This window comes from Myotis daubentonii, chromosome 1, assembly GCF_963259705.1.
Source record: "Myotis daubentonii chromosome 1, mMyoDau2.1, whole genome shotgun sequence".
In the NCBI taxonomy this organism is placed as follows: domain Eukaryota; kingdom Metazoa; phylum Chordata; class Mammalia; order Chiroptera; family Vespertilionidae; genus Myotis; species Myotis daubentonii.
Genome location: NC_081840.1, coordinates 75335123 through 75353935, shown reverse-complemented (window position 1 = coordinate 75353935; position 18813 = coordinate 75335123). Strand labels below are relative to the sequence as shown.

Sequence of the window (18813 nt, the reverse complement as noted above, 5' to 3'; positions counted from 1 at the left end):
TGCAACCATGTGCCCTGGAATTTCCCAGCTCTGCTGTAAGATGAATTTAACATCCTTACACTCACAAAAAGGGAAAGTCTACCTCCCTGTTGACTGAGAAGGAAGTAACTGATAGGGAAAAAGACATTTGTATTCCATGCAGTCCTTTCTGGGGGCAGCTGAGTAGAGAAAATGGGTAAAAATAAATAGGCCAAGAATTGATGAGAAGACTTTGATTCTTACTGATTTCAGAGACATTTTTATTTATTAACATATTGTAAAGCAGAAAACAAAAGATCCAGGCAGCTCATTTTATTAGCCCCTGGGAATGAATGTGGCCACCCCTGTTCTAGAGTGTGGAGGGGAAATGCCAGGGATAGAGAGCAGAGCCAACTCTGGGCTAGTGGCCTGCTGGCTATGGTTAGAAAACAGACTCATCAAAGTGGACAGGCAAGCCATGTTCACAGGCAATAACAATGTTTCTGGACCCTGCTGTGGCTCTATACCGGCAGGGAGGCCGGTTGGACCCTCCTCTGTGCTTGCAAGTAGTGACCTGGAAAGGAGACTTGCTTTTTCTTAAATTTGCCCCATGAGGCACTCCATTCTTATTTCCACAGACAGCCTTGATGTTATTCTTGTTGCCATGAATAAAGGTATTGGTTGCTTTGCAGGGTGAAGTCAAGCCTCGTCTCCTCATCATGGTATCACAGTATGCGTCATTCCGGCCACTTGGTTTGGCATCATAGTGCTGGTTCAGGAAGTGTTTGTACCTGCGATTATCCTGAGCGAGGGTCGATGGGGTCAGACAGGGCCCCAGCATGAAGACCAACAACAGTGGACCCAGGCCCATCATCATCTCTTCTAACAAGGCTCCTGCCCAGGGTAAAAGGTATGGTAGGACAAATTAGGTTAAAAGGGCAAATGAGATTAAAAGGACAGGGATCTGCTGGGCTAGTGACAGGGCATCATGAGTCCAGTATCCTCAATCACCTAAAGTATATCTTTTCAAAAATAACTAACTAACTAACTAACTAAATAACTAACTAAATAAATAAATAAATAAATAAATAAATAAATAAATAAAGTATATCTTTTCTTTTCTCTTCTCTTCCTCATTAATTTCACATTTTTGTCAGTCCATTCATTTGGAAAATCAGTGTTTCCTGAACATAACTTTCTGTCCCAAACATTCTTTCATATTCCTTAAAACTCTGAGTACTTACCTGTCAGTCATAAAATGCAATATCCATTCACACTCTTTAATCCATTTATTAATTAATCGAATTAAAAACGTTACATAAGCTCCTCTGGGTACAAGGCACTGTGCTAGGTCCTGGCACACAGAGAGCATTAAGACATACCAAGTCCTCCCTATAAGGAGATGTAGCATCCATGGGGAAGGAATAGGAGCTCTAGTTCACTGAGATGCAACAGTAAGATAGGAAGCCTATGAAGAAAATGGACATTTAAAAAAATATGTTTTATTGATTTTAGAGAGAAAGGAAGGGAGGGGAAAGAGAGAGAGAGAGAGAGAGAGAGAGAGAGAGAGAGAGAGAAATTGATTGTCATGAGACTGAAACATCTACTGGTTGCCTCCTGTATGCACCAAGACCAAAAATAAACCCAGAACCTGGGTGCATGCCTTGACAAGGTATAAAACTGGTAACTTTTTGGAGCATGGGATGATGCTCAACCAACTGAGCCACACTGGCCTGAGCAAAGAGGGTCTTCTAAGCCCAGGGGAGGGTCAATCAGATGTTTTGTTAAAGACAAGATTCTAAGTATTCAAGTTAATAAATCAGCTGGCTGTAAGGAGAGCAGTTGAGAGCAGTTTTGCCCTGAGGTGAAGGGGTACAAACCCAATTCCCTAAGAATTAGTTGGTTTGTGGCTAAAGGTAGAATTATTATATACTACTTAGAAAAAAACAGAGAGGAGCATGGAAGAATTGATGCAATAATTGGAAGTGGGTCTGCGTCAAATTTTACAGAAGACTGGAGGAAGAGGAATTCAACTTATTCTTAGGAACAAGGTGGACTATTCTCAGAGAACACTCGTATTTTCTAGTTTTCCCAATAAATGTATGTACACTGTTACACAATAGGCAAACGATGTTACTATGTGATAAAACAACAACAAAGAAAACTTTCATCAAGCCATTTTTACAGTTTGCTGTAATGATTTTGTAACATCTTCCACAAAAGCAGAATAAGAAAGAGAAGAGGATTACTGCCATCATCTCTCAAGAGTATTCTGTCTAAACTGTGGAACTCTCCCTTCCCAGGGGCAGTGTGTCACACACACTCAAACGTACCAATCAAATAAATAGAATGCTTCTTCCTGGCGTATGATTTCATCTCAATTATAGCTATTAAAATAGAATTAAATAAGTATACATAATAACAAAATAGAAAACAATTTCATATTAACTTTAAAAACTTTATGTGTTAAGAAATCTGTTGTTGAGAATTGAAAAATATTTGGTGTTTCCAGAAAAATATTTGGTAATGTCTGACAATATTTTTAGTTCTTTGGAGAAAAATTTAAAGAACATGTAGAGCCTATAAAAACCGTCATATTAATGCAGATGGTGCAGCCACTATGGAAGACAGTATGGAGTTTCCTCAAAAAACTGAAAATGGAACTCCCATTTGACCCTGCTATCTCACTTCTAGTAATATATCCCAAGAAACCAGAAACACCAATCAGAAAGAATATATGCACCCCTATGTTTATAGCAGCACAATTCACCATAGTTAAGATCTGGAAACAGCATAAGTGCCCATCAGTAGATGAATGGATTAGAAAACTGTGGTACATCTACACGATGGAATACTATGCTGCTGTAAAAAAGAATGAACTCTTACCATTTGCAACGGCTTGGATGGAACTGGAGAGCATTATGCTAAGTGAAATAAGCCAGTCAATGATAGAAAAATACCACATGATCTCACTCATTTATGGATAATAAAGACCATTATAAACTTATGAACAAACATAGATACAGAGGCAGAGCTGCCTCGAACAGACTGTCAAACTACAGCAGGAAGGCCGGGGAGGGTTGCGGGGGAAGAAGGGGGGTAAAAGAGATCAACGGAACGACTTGTATGCATGCATATAAGCATAACCAATGGACATAAGACACTGTGGGGTAGGGGAGGCCAGGGGATTGTCAAGGGTGGGGGAAAAAAAGAGGCATATGTAATACTCTTTGTAATACTTTAAGCAAAAATAACAAAATAAAAAAATTAAAAAATTAAAAAATGAATAAATAAATAAATAAATAAATATTAACCCAGTGGCAAGAAAACCAACAAAACCGTCATATCTTCCCCCACGTTATATCAAATATATGTCAGTTTTCCCACATCCAATAATAAAAGTGATTTCTCACTATAAATTTGAATCTGATTTTTATAATTTCGTTTTTCATATTGTTTGTGAATGAGCAACTCATTTACCTTATGATTGGCGATGATTTCTTAGCAGCCATCACACATAATAAGAAATTTTTACAATGGAAGAAAAATTTGACCTTCAAGTTATTCTCAAGTGTGATGTGATTCATATAAATCCTTAATTAAAAGAAAACAAATGGTACATTTTCATGTACATTAAATTAAATAGTAATCTTTATTTTTAACGTTTCTTATATGTACATCAATAAACATTTTTATATCAAATATTTTTACATATTTAAAAATGCCACAGGTTCTAGCACTAAGCCTGTGGTATTACTAAACAGCCCTTGGGGTATGACTGTAAATCTAGAAAGACCTGTGAGTCCAGGGTTCTGATGGTTTCATGGGAAGGCATGTGAGAGAGGGAGCAAAGTGAATACTCTTTCTCATCATCATTTAGCAGTAATACATTTTGTCAGTTTCATAATAACGTTACACAAATTTGGCACACCATGGAAGAATATCAAATTATACACTAAGAAAAATTTTGGTTGTTCCACAATACTGAAATAAATAGCAGCTGAAAAGATTGCCATTAAGAACATCACTTATAATTTATTATAGAATCAAGTGGAAGCATGTTCTTGGGACTTGAGCAAAAATGTGGTACATGACTGAAGAGGAAAGAGCCAGCCCTAAAAGAATAACAAGTATTCATATGTGGCCACTGCTTCAGCACAGCTGCTGCCCTGCCATGCTCCCCATTTGCCAAGCTCTTTACATTTACATTGTGCTTTTTAGTGTTCTGGGTGTCTTTTCTTTTTAAATATATTTTATTGATTTTTTACAGAGAGGAAGAGAGAGGGAAAGAGAGTTAGAAACATTGATCAGCTGCCTCCTACACACTTCTTACTGGGGATGTGCCTGCAACCAAGGTACATGCCCTTGACCAGAATTGAACCTGGGAGCTTTCAGTCTGCAGGCCGATTCTCTACCCAATGAGCTAAACAGGTTAGGGCTGTATTTTCTTTTTCTAATTTGGTGGAAGACCTCATCAAAGTTTTATTGATTTGGATTCATTTAAGTCTCTTGTTCTTCGACAGACAAATATTGTCTTCTAATGTCAAAGGCAATTTTAGAATCTCAGGCTCCCAAGATGGAACAGGACCTTAGAGTCACCAAGTCAACACCTCTCTGCCTGGGGCCAGAAACCCAGAGTTCAAAATCACGAAGTAGAACCAGAGCTGTAGTAGCCAAAAAAGTCATTAGGGGGCAGTGGTGGATAGAAATGTTGCCAATGTTTTCCATGCTCTAGTGGAGACCAGGGTTCCTTGTAAGATGTGCCAGTGTTCTACAGGTTGTGGGGATATTGTGGCTCAAAGAAGGGGGTCTGAGCTGCCAGGCTTGTCTGGAGTTTCTATGCTTAAATATTAAATATTAAGACCAAGGATACCCCATTAGATACAAGTGTAAAAGCAAAACTTAAAAAGTTCAGGCTCTGCCCACAAAGATAGTACAAAATAAAGATACACATTTTCCAATTTTCTTGGGTATAATTTCCAAGCCTTAATCCATGTATTCTAGGCAAACAATTACCTGTCTACTTGTCAGTGTTTCCAGCTTGTGTATATGATACAGGAGGGCAGAGCCCATATTATTCACCTCAAATCACAATGTCTCCCTCACAGTAGACCCTCAATATTGTTCTTTGTGAAAGGGCAAGGGCTACGCCCTCCATCTCACCCCAGATCCTCCATTTTTGGGCAGCAGCCATTAGCCATGTGCTCAGCAAGGAGCTTCCTCCAGGAAGCCCAAGCCTCTGCTAGCCACACCTAAGATTTCTTTAAACTAACCAATGATAATCAAGGGAAGTTCACGCCATAGACACAACCACATCCTGTGTAACAAGACCCAGACTTGCGCCTGGCCAATTGGCAGGGCCCACAGTCCTGTCTCCTCCCCTTACTCCAACACCCCTATAAAACCCCTCTCCCCACAAAGCTCTCTCTCTGCCTCCTGCTGCTGCATCGGCGAGTGTGGTGGACGTGGAGCTCGAGCTAGCTTGAATAAAGACTCTTTTGCTTTTGCATCAGACTCGGCAGGCTTCCTCGTGGTCTTTTGGGGATCCTAAAATCTGGGCATAACATTTGGGGGCTCGTCCGTGGTCCCCAAGACCCTCGAGGGACCCCCAATCCAGAGAGTCTGACTGGCCATGGTAGGTGTCTGTGTGTTCTGTCCTGTGTGAGCTCATCTCTGTAATTCTGGTAGTGCCTGAAGTGGTCTAGGTCAGGGGTGGGCAAACTTTTTGACTCGAGGGCCACAATGGGTTCTTAAACTGGACAGAAGAAGGAGCTGCGGCCCTGTTTCCGACGTTGCCATGTTAACACTGCTGCTGGTGAAGGAGTGGAGGGGAGAGCAAGAGAACCTCCCACTCTTTCGGCTCCACTAGCCGGAGGATAGAACAGCCAAACGGGCCGGATCCGGCCCGTGGGCCGTAGTTTGCCCATGTCTGGCCTAGGTGGATGCACTGGAGGACCACGGGCCAGAGGAGTCAGAAGACGTTCCCCTCCTCCTCTGGAGAGATGCAGAATCCCCTCACTTCAGGAAGGATGTGGAATCCGCTCACTTCAGGAGGGACCCCGGAATCCCCTCACAATGATTTGAGATGAGGCGGGTCGCTCCCGCTGTTTGGTTTTGTTTCTGCGTAGTCGGAAGGCTGGTTTTGGGGGCTTTTTGTTTATGATTGATCATTTCAAAGAGTTTAGGGGAGGCTATAGAGCTCCCTCAGGAATTGGAAAATTGTTAGGAATTAGATGGATTGTTTAAACTCTGAATGAATGTCTGCTGAAAGTGTGTGAGTGTGGAGGGAGGGAGCCTGCCCTCTCCTCTCTTTTTTGTGGCTCCACAACTTCGGTCAGGCAGGCATCTGAGTGAGGATCTGTGAAAACAGGTCACCCCCTCCCTTGTCTGTCTCTCATCATGGATCATCATGGGGTCGGGACAAATTTTGTTTGTGTGGGACCAGCCAATTTACTACAGAGAAGGGGGACTGGGTGCAGCTCCAGCCTGGGCTAGTCTACTAAGAAAGTGTAAATACGGGTGTTTGCCTTAGCTGCTCATTACTGGTCTGTGTGAAGTGAAAGCTACTTTGATTTATTCTACTTTCTGTTGATACACTTGGCTGAACGTTTGGGCTGGACCCCAAAATATTCTCAAAATCTCTTAACAGCTGCGAGAATTATTTTTTTTCTCAGAGTCTTTTGCTCACTATTAAAGGGGAATCAGCCCACTTAGTTAATATAAATTTCTGTCTATCAGTTGCTAAATTCGCTGTATTAAATTGAAATTTTGAAGTTCTAGGATCAATTTAAAGGCTAAAATAAAGGTTGGCTAGGTTTCAAGATTGCTTATTATAAAGCAAGAGAGAAGTCTTTTCAAGTTAACTGTTGGCTTAGCAAATTAACAAAGTAGTAAATTTCAAAGAACTTGTTATTTATGGTTTTCTTATCTCTTTGGTGGACACAGAGGGCTTACAGCTCCACAGGGAGGAGAGATTTACTGGCCCTAACCCTGCCTGTGACATGTTTTGTTTGACTTGCTGTTTCCAATTATTTATTAGAATCCTCATAGAGGACATAACCTGGTCTTTCCCTTCCTCCCTCATCCTGATTCTGAAAGCATCTGTAACTGATTTCAGGTGGCCTCCAGGCTATCTGTCTGCAAGCCCATTGTTTAAAGGGAGACAAGCAACCGACCTGGGCTGAGACAAGGGGGCAGGGGGTGTTAGCAGTTACGTTACCAGCTGCAGCTGCAGACAGCTAGAAAAGCGGAGGAGGAACAAAGCTGAAGTCACAACACCGCCCAGCTCCTGAACCACCTGCTTGAGTCCATGCCACTGCAAGAGGGCAGTGGCTTCCAGGATTTGCTGGGGGACGCTCTGGCCAAGCCACCGGGAAACCCTAGGCGAAGCAGCTGGCTCACAGGAGGGGGAGCCTGGCTTGGAGACTGGCCAAGGCCTAGTTGGGTTGGGAGAACCAGAGGCTGCATATTGAACTTGTAGACTGCAGTTTGCTGGGCAGAGGTCCAAGCCCAGTTGTATAGGGGTTAAGCTACCTGTATACAGCAAAACAACTTTCTCCTGTGCCAGAATACATTTTAAGGAAATTGGACATACTGTGTTTATAGCTAGAAAGAAGAACTGGCCACAGTGCACAGCCCTGACAGTAACCTGCAGAAAACTGTATAAAAGACTTAAATGATGCCTGCATCTTCATGGACATGGCGTCAAAGAGACAAGGACAATTTTGCCTTATATAGAAAGGTCAAGAGTAGACTTTAGTCACCTCCCCAAAATGTTTGTATAGCCCTACCATATCTCATGTTTAGTAGCAGAAGATTTAGATTTAGCTGCCTAAAGCGGCCATGGTGCCAATATTATGTTTCATTGTATTAATATGTAGTATTAACCTTCAATTCTCTTACAGGTTTAAATGTAGCTGTAGCTGCCAGCAGTTGCTGTGGACCGGTGATGGTTTACAGTCCTTGGTAGTCTTTAGGAATAACTGGCAAGTGTCCGGTCTCCCACACTGAGGGACATTGTTATAGCTATGTGTTAGCTGTCCTGGAAGGGGACTATGTGGGATGAACCCCAAAAGTAAAGGGTGTCTAGCTGCCAAGAGGGCAGGTGCCCAACTGGGCAAAGAAGAATACCCATCAGGTTTTGGTCTCTATTGAGAGACAGTTGACAGTTGGCAGCCTGTGTACTGTCCTGCGGGCCTGCGTGACCATGCCCATGTCAGGGGTGGTACAAACCTTGGCTGTAGAGAGCTGGGAAAGGCCTGTTTGGAATAGAAGGTCTGAGGCATGGTTGTTCATTTTTGAAGGACATGGAGGGAAGGTTTAAAGGCTGATTTGAAACTATGAAATTTATAAAGGTTGTGTATGTGATAGGACATTCTACCTCCCTAAACAGAGGGTAAATAGTTATGCCAAAGTACTTAGGGGGGACTGATAAAAGAAATCCAACAGTTACTGTTTTGTTAAAGGAATTAGCAAGGAAAATCAGAAAATCTTAGAGCAGATCATTATATTTTTCTCCTTATATAATTCCTCTAGAATTTGGCAATGCTTAATAAATCATGGCAATACATATCTTTGCATATATTCAATAAGACTGGTTCCTAATAGTGGTTTTATTAGTGGAAAACTTTGACTGGAGTATCATGTTTTAAAGAGCCCTGTATGAGCTCTAAAGACTTAAAGCCAGTAAGAATGCCATGAAGAAAGCCTGGTATCCTGCTTCAGAGCCCTGAAGATGGCTGGCGCTGGAGCATCAGGCCCATGCCCTACCATCACTGGCGGTTGGTCAGAGTAGAAGGGGAGCAATAAGGATGCCTCTGCATCCCTGTGGAACCCCCACACACTGTGGGCCGCAACGAGTAGGAGGGCTACTGAGATGGGCCTTAAAGCCTAGAGCGTGGGCTCAGGTGGAGTTGCTACAGGTGAGGGATTCACCTAACTCAGCAGATACTGCAGGCATGCCTAATGACAGCTGGATGGCTTGGCTTCCTGGCCCTATGGGGCACTTTGAGATTCAATCATGAAATTCCAGCAAAGATAGTCAGTTACCATTCTTGTTATGTTTATGCAAACATAAGGCCAAATTGAATACAGTAGATAAATTAGTCTTGATTTGTTTTGTTTTTTTGATAACCATAGAGGAATTTTAAGAAGAAAAATCCTATTTCAATAGAAGTTGTTAAAACTGAAATGCTTTCTTTCCCTTCCACTGGACCATTTGTTATAGTTTGTCTCTGCCAGGTCACAAGCCCAGCTCCTTCTGTGCCCAGGACAGCAGGGAGCCTGAGTGGAAGGTGACCTCTAACCAGACACACCCACTACAAATCACCCTCAAGAAGACAGCGGACCTCGCCGGACCCCTTGTAATCCTCCTAATGCTGTTGACTTTTGGCCCTTGCATTATTAACAGACTAGTCCAATTTGTCAAGAAGCGTATAGGGGTGGTTCAGTTGATAGTTCTGTGCACCTAGTACAGGTCTCTAGCAGCAGAAGGTGAAGTAGAAATGCAATCCGACCCATGATTGGGCCTGTAAGTCTCAAGACAAGGGGGGAATAAATGGGCGAGGGCTACATCCTCCATCTTGCCCCAGATCCTCCATTTTTGGGCAGCAGCCATTAGCCATGTGCTCAGCAAGGAGCTTCCTCCAGGAAGCCCAAGCCTCTGCTAGCCACACCTAGGATTTCTTTAAACTAACCAATGATAATCAAGGGAAGTGCGCGCCATAGACACAACCACATCCTGTGTAACAAGACCCAGACTTGCGCCTGGCCAATTGGCAGGGCCCACAGTCTTCTCTCCTCCCCTTACTCCAACCCCCCCTATAAAACCCCTCTCCCCACAAAGCTCTCTCTCTACCTCCTGCCACTGCGTTGGCGAGTGTGGTGGACAGGGAGCTCAAGCTAGCTCGAATAAAGACTCTTTTGCTTTTGCATCGGACTCGGCAGGCTCCCTTGTGGTCTTTTGGGGATCCTGAAATCTGGGCATAACACTTTGTATTATTTTTTTTTTTTTAGTGATTGACTTAATTTTCCTCTCAAGGCTTAAGTTTGTTTATCTAGAGAATGAGAGAGTTGCTAATTGTAAAGTCAAGATTCTTTAAGCATAAGAGAATCTTTTCCAGTTTTACTAGCAAAAGTCTAGTGGAATTACAGAGACCAGGTTGTATAAGTTTAGCTGGTAGATAGCATAAGGCACCTTGTGAAAGAAATAGATGATAAGAAGACCTGTGATCCAAACTCGCTGAAATGTATCATTTCTTAAGGCTCAGTGTATTAGCTAAGTCCACAGACAACCTCTAATTAAGGCCCTAGACTGATGCCACACAGGGGCTTCATATCCTACAAAGCAACTTGCTGGTTGGAGGTTGAAGGCCTCCCATCCCAGCCTGGTGAGGTAAAGGAAAAATCTTTGCTTCTAACTTGCAGTATTTGCACATTAATTCTGTAAGAACTTAGCTAAATTGTTCTCAGGTTTATTATAATCTTGAATCCCTAAGACATCCAGAAACCCAAACCAAGGTAGTACACACCATGGCCACCAGTATGTAATATCTACTCCCCCACTCACAACTTGCTCACTCATATATTCAATCCTAAATTTCCCCAAAAGAGGTAAAATGAATTTGGAAGAAAACAAGTATGAGACAGATCATTTGTGGTGCAGCAGTGAATCTGCCCAGGGCCTAGCCTGGGCCAAGGGTTTAGAGCCTCACATCTGGTCATCAAACTCACTCACACATAACCTTCCATATTCAAGCACATAAGTGTCAGTCAGCTTTTTGTCAGCAAAATATGTCCCCTCTGTTCTTCACACTAACTTTATCATCTGTCTCAAACCAATCCTTTAATCTTCACAAGAATTCATATTCTCTTCCTCTCTCCACAGGCAATGTTTTGTATTCAAGAGATTCATCGAAATTTACACGCCAGGGACTTAACTTACAGTCTATGATAAGTAACTATGGTTTAATTTCCATACATGTAGCTTCACAGTTTTATATATTCTAGGGCAGTATCCCACAAAGTGAAAGCATAATATGACTTCATCATATTCCTCCCTTTATCTCTTTTCCTTCTTTCTTCCCTTCATCCTGCCAGTGTACCTTCTTTTGATCTTGAATGTGTTCCACTTGGCTCTTAAAGAGCAATCAAAACTTTTTTAAGTAAAAAAATTAGTAGGTAAGATTAGAAGAAAACAGAGCTAAAAGCATTCTTTTTGTTTCTTTTCTTGCTCTGCCATCTTTAATGGCTGTTTCTGGGGGCATCCAGATGCCCTTCAGCAAATGGCTTCCCCAGGTCTTTGGGGATTTTATCACAATTTAGGAATTCCTTCTGAATCTCCACTTGCTCCCAGTCTCACTGATCTCCCTTCCCACACACACACACGCACACACCCACGCATAATGCCAAAAGAAATCTGCTTTCATTTTAAACTTTAGAATCTGTTTCCTTCTTTCTTAGTTCATAAGTTGGGCCCATAGTGCTTAAAGGGGGGAAAAATTGTTTTAATGAAATAGCTAAATGGCTAAAAATAGTATGCATATATTTTAAAACTACAGTGATAGATTACCCAGGGATAAGAATCTTACCAAATCGGGAAGAGTCCCTCCAACTGAAGATGGTTTCCACCTCTTTGCTCCTGGAGAAGAGTTCCAGCTGTGTGCACTGGTTCCTTCTGGTTCTAATTATATAGCGATCAAATGAACTGGGTGGGGAAACTAGTTCATAAGATCCCTGATCCTGGCAGAGATAAGGAAACCGAGGACACTGCCCTTGGCTAACAAGGGAATTCACCTTTTTCTTACGAATGACTAGATCAAATATTTACCCACTGGAGTGGATTAAAATTTGTTCCCGGAGGCAATTTTTTAAAATATATTTTATTGATCTTTGTACAAAGAGGAAGGGAGAGGGATAGAGAGTTAGAATCATCGATGAGAGAGAAACATTGATCAGCTGCCTCCTCCACACCCGCTACTGGGGATGTGCCCGCAACCAAGGTACATGCTCTTGACCAGAATCGAACCTGGGACCCTTGAGTCTGCAGGCTGACACTCTATCCACTGAGTCAAACCAGTTAGGGCCCGAGTATGCTAATTTAAAGTCTCTTTCTCACCATGAAAAGTTTGACAAAATTTAGAAATGTGTCCGGGATTTCTGTGCTCATAAGGAGAGAAATGAGCTTAAGACAAAATATGTACACAGTCCAATTTTGGATTTTAATAAAGTCTTGAGCTGGGCTTAAATCTGTCTTTGTGATGGTACAAAATAAAACCCCAGACTGGTTATTTCCTAAGATGGTGAATTTGACCCAAAGGAAAAAATGCAGACTAGGTTCTAGCAACAAGATTGGTATTTCCATAATAAAGAATAGTTTTTAAAATGCTAATGAAGCATGTTCAAAAATTAACTTTAAGGCTGCCAAAAGAAAAATCAGTAAAATTGTCTCTGTTACAAAAATTTGCTAAAGAATATGCCTTAAAATAATAGTAATTGGATTTGAATCTCAAGAATTATTGCTGAAACACAGATTAATAATATATTAATTATAAAAATTATTAAGTAGCCCAGGTGAAGACTGGCTACACCCTTTAATTAAGAAGGTTGGCTTCCCAAGGCAATCTTTAATGGAGGAAGGGAGTAACTGCCCTTACCCACCCACCCCCACACCCCTTTTCCCAACAGAACAAGCAGATAGGCCAAAAATTTCCCACAGGACAGCAACTTCTAAAGACAAGCTTGCTTCCTGGTTTTCCATCCTTGGGGCTAGTCACATTTCCAGCAGAAAGAATGTAACCAATTTGCATTTTAATAGCTACCTATTATAGGTTCCAGTCAATGACAGCCCAAGACTTTGGGAGTTTGCTAAATTGAATTAGATATTTTGAAATAACAAAATGCTGAAATGTTAATCTAAATTTACCTTGTTATAGGTTCAAGCAGCGAGATAGACCACCAACTCAGAATTTAAATTTAGGAACCTTTATTAAGCTGGCCAGCTGGCTACAGTGCATCCCTCCTCTCTGGGAGCCTTGCAGCTGGAGTGCTGACCAAGGATCCCACAAAGCTTTTATTTGCAAGAATTACAAAGCATTAACTGGCAGGGTAAAAGTTCAGTAGGAAAACAGGGCCACACCTGGCTGGAGCATATCATACCACTTTGTTTCTTTAAAACAAACAGTAATTTTTCTATGCCATAGTTCCTGCCCCCAACACAATCAGTAATTTTTTCATGTTGCGGTCCCTGCCCCCAACACATTCAGAAATCTTTCCATTTCGTGGTCCCTGCCACCAGTACATTCCCTACTGGTCTTCTTTTTTTTAATTAAATCTTTATTGTTCAGATTATTACATTTGTTCCTCTTTTTTTCCCCCCATAGCTCCCCTCCACCCAGTTCCCACCCCACCCTATGCCCTTACCCCCCCCCCACTGTCCTCATCCATAGGTGCACAATTTTTGTCCAGTCTCTTCCCGCATCTCCCACACCCCTCTCCCCCCCAAGAATAGTGAGTCCATTCCCTTTCTATGTCCCTGATTCTATTATAATCAACAGTTCATTCTGTTCATCAGATTATTTATTCACTTGACTCTTAGATTCATTTGTTGATAGATGCATATTTGTTGTTCATAATTAGTATCTTAACCTTTTTCTTCTTCTTCTTCCTCTTCTTAAAGGATACCTTTCAGCATTTCATATAATACTGGTTTGGTGGTGATGAACTCCATTAGCTTTTCCTTATCCGTGAAGCTCTTTATCCGACCTTCAATTCTGAATGATAGCTTTGCTGGATAAAGTAATCTTGGTTGTAGGTTCTTGGTATTCATCACTTTGAATATTTCTTGCCACTCCCTTCTGGCCTACAAAGTTTCTGTTGAGAAATCAGCTGACAGTCATATGGGTACTCCCTTGTAGGTAACTGAGTTTCTTTCTCTTGCTGCTTTTAAGATTCTCTCTTTGTCTTTTGCTCTTGGCATTTTAATTATGATGTGTCTTGGTGTGGTCCTCTTTGGATTCCTTTTGTTTGGGGTTCTCTGCACTTCCTGGACTTGTAAGTCTATTTCTTTCACCAGGTAGGGGAAGTTTCCTGTCATTATTTCTTCAAATAGGTTTTTAATATCTTGCTCTCTCTCATCTTCTGGCACCCCTATAATTCTGATGTTGGTCAGCTTGAAGCTGTTCCAGAGGCTCCTTACGCTATCTTCGTATTTTTGGATTCTCTTTTCATTTTGCTTTTCCAGTTGGGTGTTTTTGCTTCTTCGTATTTCAAATCTTTGACTTGATTCTTGTGATCCTCTAGTCCGCTGTTGGAACTCTGCATAATGTCCTTTATTTCAGTCAGTGTATGCTTAATTTCTAGTTGGTCCTTTTTCATAACCTCAAGGGTCTCACTAGATTTTTTGAGGGTCTCACTGCATTTATCGGCGGTCTCACCAGACTTTTTGAGGGTCTTACTAAATTTATCGGCAGTTTCTACAAAGTTCTTGAAAAACCTTAAAGTGTGGTTTTGAACTCTATATCCAGTAGTTTGCTTTCCTCCATTTCTGTTATTTGTGTCCTGTTTCTTTGTCTCCACATATTTTATGCTTAACTGTGTTGGTAGAGTTGCTTTGTGTGCTAGGTGTCCTATAGGGCCCAGTGGCTCAGCCTCCCCAATTACCTGAGGTGGACACTCTTGGCGCACCTCTTTGTGAGCTTTGTGCCCATTCTTGTTGTAGTTAAGCCTTGATTGTTGTAGGTATCACTGGGAGGAATTGACTTCCAGACCAATTGGCTGAGAATAAGCTGTGTCTACAGTGGGAGAACTTCTGTGCTGAAGTCAACCTTCTGGGGCAAGACTTGCTTCAGTGGGGCTTTGGTGCGCACTGAGTCTGCCCCCTGAGTGTGTCCCTTATGGATCTGAGGAGTTGTAATCTGGATGGTCCCACTCTGACCACTGGGTACACTGGCCCTTGGATCTAAGGAGGTGCTAATTTAGCCTCTGCCTGAGGCTACCAAGCAGGAGCTACAAAGAGATCTGCAGATTCTCCTTCCTTGTTTGGGGTTTGGAGGTGCCCAGATGAGGCCCAGCTGTGAAGCAATGCAAGCTGCTGTGGGGCCTTGGGCCTTCTCTTGTAAGTTCTGGGTCTGTCTGGCCCAGCTGCAGTTTGTTAGGTAATTTTCAGATTGCAAAGGGTCAGGCCATTCATATGCAAAAGTCTCTGCAGCAGCTTGGGTGGGGCAGGGTCTCAGGGGATCAACAGGGCAGAGCAAGCAGCTATGGCTGCTCCTTAGCCCTGCCCTAAGGGGCCCAGCATCTCAGTGTCCTGGTAATTGCTGCAAGCACCTCTGAGAGAAAGCCGACCTCGAGTTCCGAGTTCTGCCCACTGCCAGACAGTCCAGTCTCTCCCCTTATGAGTCTGGGTCCCCAGAGACTTCCTGGAACTGGAGTTCAGAGCAGTCGGGGGCTTGTGACTCCCTCCCGATTCAAAAAGACAGCCGCTGCGCGGAGCTCTGCTGGCAGCTGCGAGGGGAAGCCGGGAAGAGATAAGTTCCTGGGGCAAAGGTTGCTCTGCAGCACAATTTGGGCTTAGGAGGAGCTGCCATTGTCATGATCTACAGATGGGTTTCCCTGAAGCTGCCAGAACTCATCAAATTGAAGCTGCTCCAACTAGTCCTGCAGTTGAAGGGTTTAAAGCAAATCTTGTCATTAAGTGCCGGAAGCCGGTCCATCCTTGCTGCTTGACACAGTTGATGCAGGATAGAAACATCTGCACAGCATATGTTTCAAGGGACCTGGCGTATATAGCATACTGTTCTTAATATGTTTGCTCCCCTTAGCGCTGTGTGTTTTAACCAAGGTCACCTCTCCAAGAAAGGTTGTTTCCCCAGGTAGGGATTTTTCCCTGAAGTTAGGGAGGGGATGAAACTCCTTAACTAAGTGCCAGGCGGGTAGTAAATCAGTTTAACTACAAACAATCATGCTTAAGCTACATAAACTTTACTCCCTGGAATGGAGATAAGAAACGCCCTAACCTTTGTAATAGAAATTGACAGGATTAAAATCAACTGGTATAAATACGGATGTAACAAGACAATAAACGGCAGAACCTCTCTGGAGATCCAGACCAGAACCTGGCTAGAGATCCTGGCTAGGCTGCTGATCAACTGAACACTGTCTCCGTGTCCTTCCTTCTTCGCCGACTCCGTCTACACCTTTGGGAACCCCTGGACCTGCTGGGGTTGGACCCCGGCAATTAAGGAGATGGAGAAGAAGCTTGAAGAGGAAGGGGAACAGTTTCTGAAGAAAATCAGCGGAAATTTTGCCTTCAAGGTAAAGGGTGGCCCTGGGGGTAAAGAAGCCACCTGGGTGGTGGATGTGAAGAATGGCAAGGGATCAGTGCTTCCCAACTCAAATAAGAAGGCTGACTGCACGATCACAATGGCTGACTAGGACTTGATGGCTTTAATGACGGGTAAAATGAATCCGCAGTCAGCCCTTTTTCAAGGCAAATTGAAAATCGCTGGCAACATGGGTCTGGCTATGAAGTTACAGAATCTTCAGCTCCAACTGGGCAAAGCTAAGCTGTGAAAAACTTCCTGTGCCTACCTTTGAAAATCAAAATGAGACTTACAGATATATATCCATGTATTTCACTGTCAGAACTTAGACTGAAACCAAGCATTGGCAAATAGCATGGGATTTGTTTTTAAGTGGTTGTGACTAATCCTGTTTTTCCTAAGCTCTGGGTAAATAGAGGCTGATGGTGTACTACTGCTTTGCTGAATTGCAGACAACCGTGCATTACAAAGTTAACATGGTAATTATGGTTTGGGGTAAAATTGAATTCCAGAATAAAATTAGGAACAGCAAAATCCAAAAACTATGTAAACAAAAGCTCACATTTTGCTTATGAAGTGTATTTGAGGATTATTCTGCTGAAGATTCAATTTAAGTTTTCCTTGGGAGAACTAGGGAAGAAACCAAATACCAGAAGCTGGCCAGAAATTAGTGTTGTGCACTTAATGACCTTAATCTGTTTTCCATTAATAGTTTTTACAATTCTGTGCTGGGATTAAAACAATTAAAATTTTGGCATTTTGTGCCATCAGAATGGTATTTTCTTCCCAGCTCTAAATAAAAGAATATCAGAGCTTGGGGGGAAATTTTATAGCTGAACAGAGGCCTATTTTTAAAATAAAAATATTTTTAAAATAGTTTCCTTCCTGAAAAATCAGTGTTAAATTATTTTAATAAAATTTGCTTTGATATGCACAGTTTAAAAATTATCTCATTAATTTAAGTTTATAAAGTTCAATCCTATTATAATTTGTCTTTTCATATGTTTAGATGAATAATTACCCACATTTATCTTTCTTCCTAGTTTTTCGAATGCTAATGTTATTTCTTATAACTCAGTAAGATATGGGGTAAAATAATGGAAGAATGTTTAATAGAAAATTAAAATTGCTTTTCCTGAAAAAAAAAAAAAAATACAGCTGCGTCCGCAGTTGCCAGCCCTTGCCGCATGCGCCTCTGTACCTCTGCACTTTACTTCCACCTCCGCAGCTCCTCTGAGTCTCAGTGTGCTTTTCTCTTTCCTTCTAGTTGAAGAATTTCCACTCAGCCAGCCTTCCTGTAGTTCTGGATGATGTCCGTTTTGTCTTTTAGTTGTATTTTTGAATTTGTTGTGGAAGGCAGCAACTTCCGGTGTTTACCTATGCCTCCATCTTGGTTTCTCTCTCCCTACTGGTCTTATGCCCGAATCAAATCTTTGATTCAGCGCCCTCCTCTATGATCCTGGAGTATTGAATGTGTAAAACCATCAACTTTACAGCCTGTATTCGATGTTGTATGAAATTGAGGAGGCATTTGGCAATGCAGGGGCCAAATAGTAGCCTGAAGAGGAGCAGAACAATTGGTTCTGCCAAGGAGGAGAGCAGGGTAGTTAGCCAGGAGTACCAGGAAAATAAATTCTCATACCAACTGCCCTTTGCCTTTCTAGCCTCTTCTCGGTCAGCCAGCCATTTTCACAGTTGGCTAAGGCTTTTCTTGATGACCCCCAAGTGGTTGGACTACTACCTCTGCGAGTGCATCAAGGGCTGGCAGGGTTGTGGCTGCAGGTGGAGTGGGGCTGGGTGTTGTGGCAGGCTTGGCCTCCCTGGCTTGTCTAGGGGACGCAAGGGGCCAATTGAGTTGAGCCGCACCCGTAACCCCTGGTTCTGGAATTTCCCCAGTTTTCTCCAAATAGTTTATAGAGATCTGTCCAGATGAAGGGCACCTCAACTCTGACAAGAGAGCCTATAACAGTCCCACCAAAAGTGCATGTGACCTCCCAAGAGTAATTTTTGGCCAGATGGGGATTTCCCAGTCCCAGGCAGACAGACGAGGAGAGCCAGGAGAAACGGGTCTCAGTCATCTGGACCTGCCATCCCTTGACGCTGTCGTTCACCTTCTTAACCTGTGTATGATGGATCCAGTGCCTCTTTCCTGCGACTTTGATGGCAGTTGGAGTGTTCAGCAGCACCTGGTAGGGTCCATCCCATCTAGGTTCCAGGCTGCCAGGGTCATGGCGCTTCACCCAGACAACATCACCTGGAGAGAAGGCAGGCTGTGTTGAACTGGATCTCAGCACGTCCTCCTCCTGTAGGGCTCTCACCACCCGCTGTGCCAACGTAGCGCTGCTCTGCAAAGCCTGGAAGGACTTAAGCAAATTTTGGGTAGATAGCTGGGCAAGATCTTCCTCCCTTTGGCAGGAAAGGAGAGGTGGCGGCCCACCAAACATAATTTCAAAAGGGGTGATTCCTTTTATATACAGGTGCACCTAGCTCTGAGGAGATCAAAAGGAAGGAGACTTCCCCAGTTTTCGCCAGTCTC

The 18813-nt window shown here is 42.7% G+C and overlaps 4 protein-coding genes and 1 pseudogene across 5 annotated transcripts in view; 1 reads left to right on the top strand and 4 right to left on the bottom strand.

Annotated features, from left to right (window-relative positions):
- The window catches only part of LOC132239617 (ribonuclease 4-like), a 192076-nt gene extending 180462 nt beyond the window's left edge, over positions 1-11614 (bottom strand). The window contains exon 1 of the mRNA XM_059706138.1: positions 11547-11614. The gene's annotated coding sequence lies outside the window, so the exon portion shown is untranslated. The remainder of the gene's footprint in view (positions 1-11546) is intronic.
- The window catches only part of LOC132239682 (angiogenin-like), a 97882-nt gene extending 86246 nt beyond the window's left edge, over positions 1-11636 (bottom strand). Inside the window, exon 1 of the mRNA XM_059706354.1 lies at positions 11547-11636. The gene's annotated coding sequence lies outside the window, so the exon portion shown is untranslated. The remainder of the gene's footprint in view (positions 1-11546) is intronic.
- The window catches only part of LOC132239625 (ribonuclease 4-like), a 337426-nt gene extending 325783 nt beyond the window's left edge, over positions 1-11643 (bottom strand). Inside the window, exon 1 of one of the 2 annotated variants that reach the window (XM_059706186.1) lies at positions 11547-11643. Coding sequence is in view for 1 of the 2 variants with exons in the window: in XM_059706177.1 (XP_059562160.1) it covers positions 8893-8917 (25 nt within the window). In the remaining variant the exon portion in view is untranslated. Of the gene's footprint in view, positions 1-8892; positions 8933-11546 lie in introns of those variants that run through there. The other variant, XM_059706177.1, reaches the window with a different exon arrangement.
- On the bottom strand, positions 211-11673 carry LOC132239719 (angiogenin-like). Its single transcript, XM_059706470.1, has 2 exons — positions 11547-11673; positions 211-852 (listed from the first exon to the last, which is right to left on the bottom strand). The coding sequence occupies exon 2, from the start codon at positions 833-835 to the stop codon at positions 401-403; it is 435 nt and encodes a 144-aa protein (XP_059562453.1). The 5' UTR covers positions 836-852; positions 11547-11673; the 3' UTR covers positions 211-400.
- A 3748-nt stretch (positions 11674-15421) lies between these two features.
- Positions 15422-17430, top strand: LOC132239566 (sterol carrier protein 2-like; annotated as a pseudogene).
- Positions 17431-18813: the final 1383 nt, after the last annotated feature.

Bases quoted from the DNA above. Each gene is read 5' to 3' on its own strand.
- LOC132239719 (XM_059706470.1), bottom strand. From the start codon at position 835: ATGATGATGGGCCTGGGTCCACTGTTGTTGGTCTTCATGCTGGGGCCC.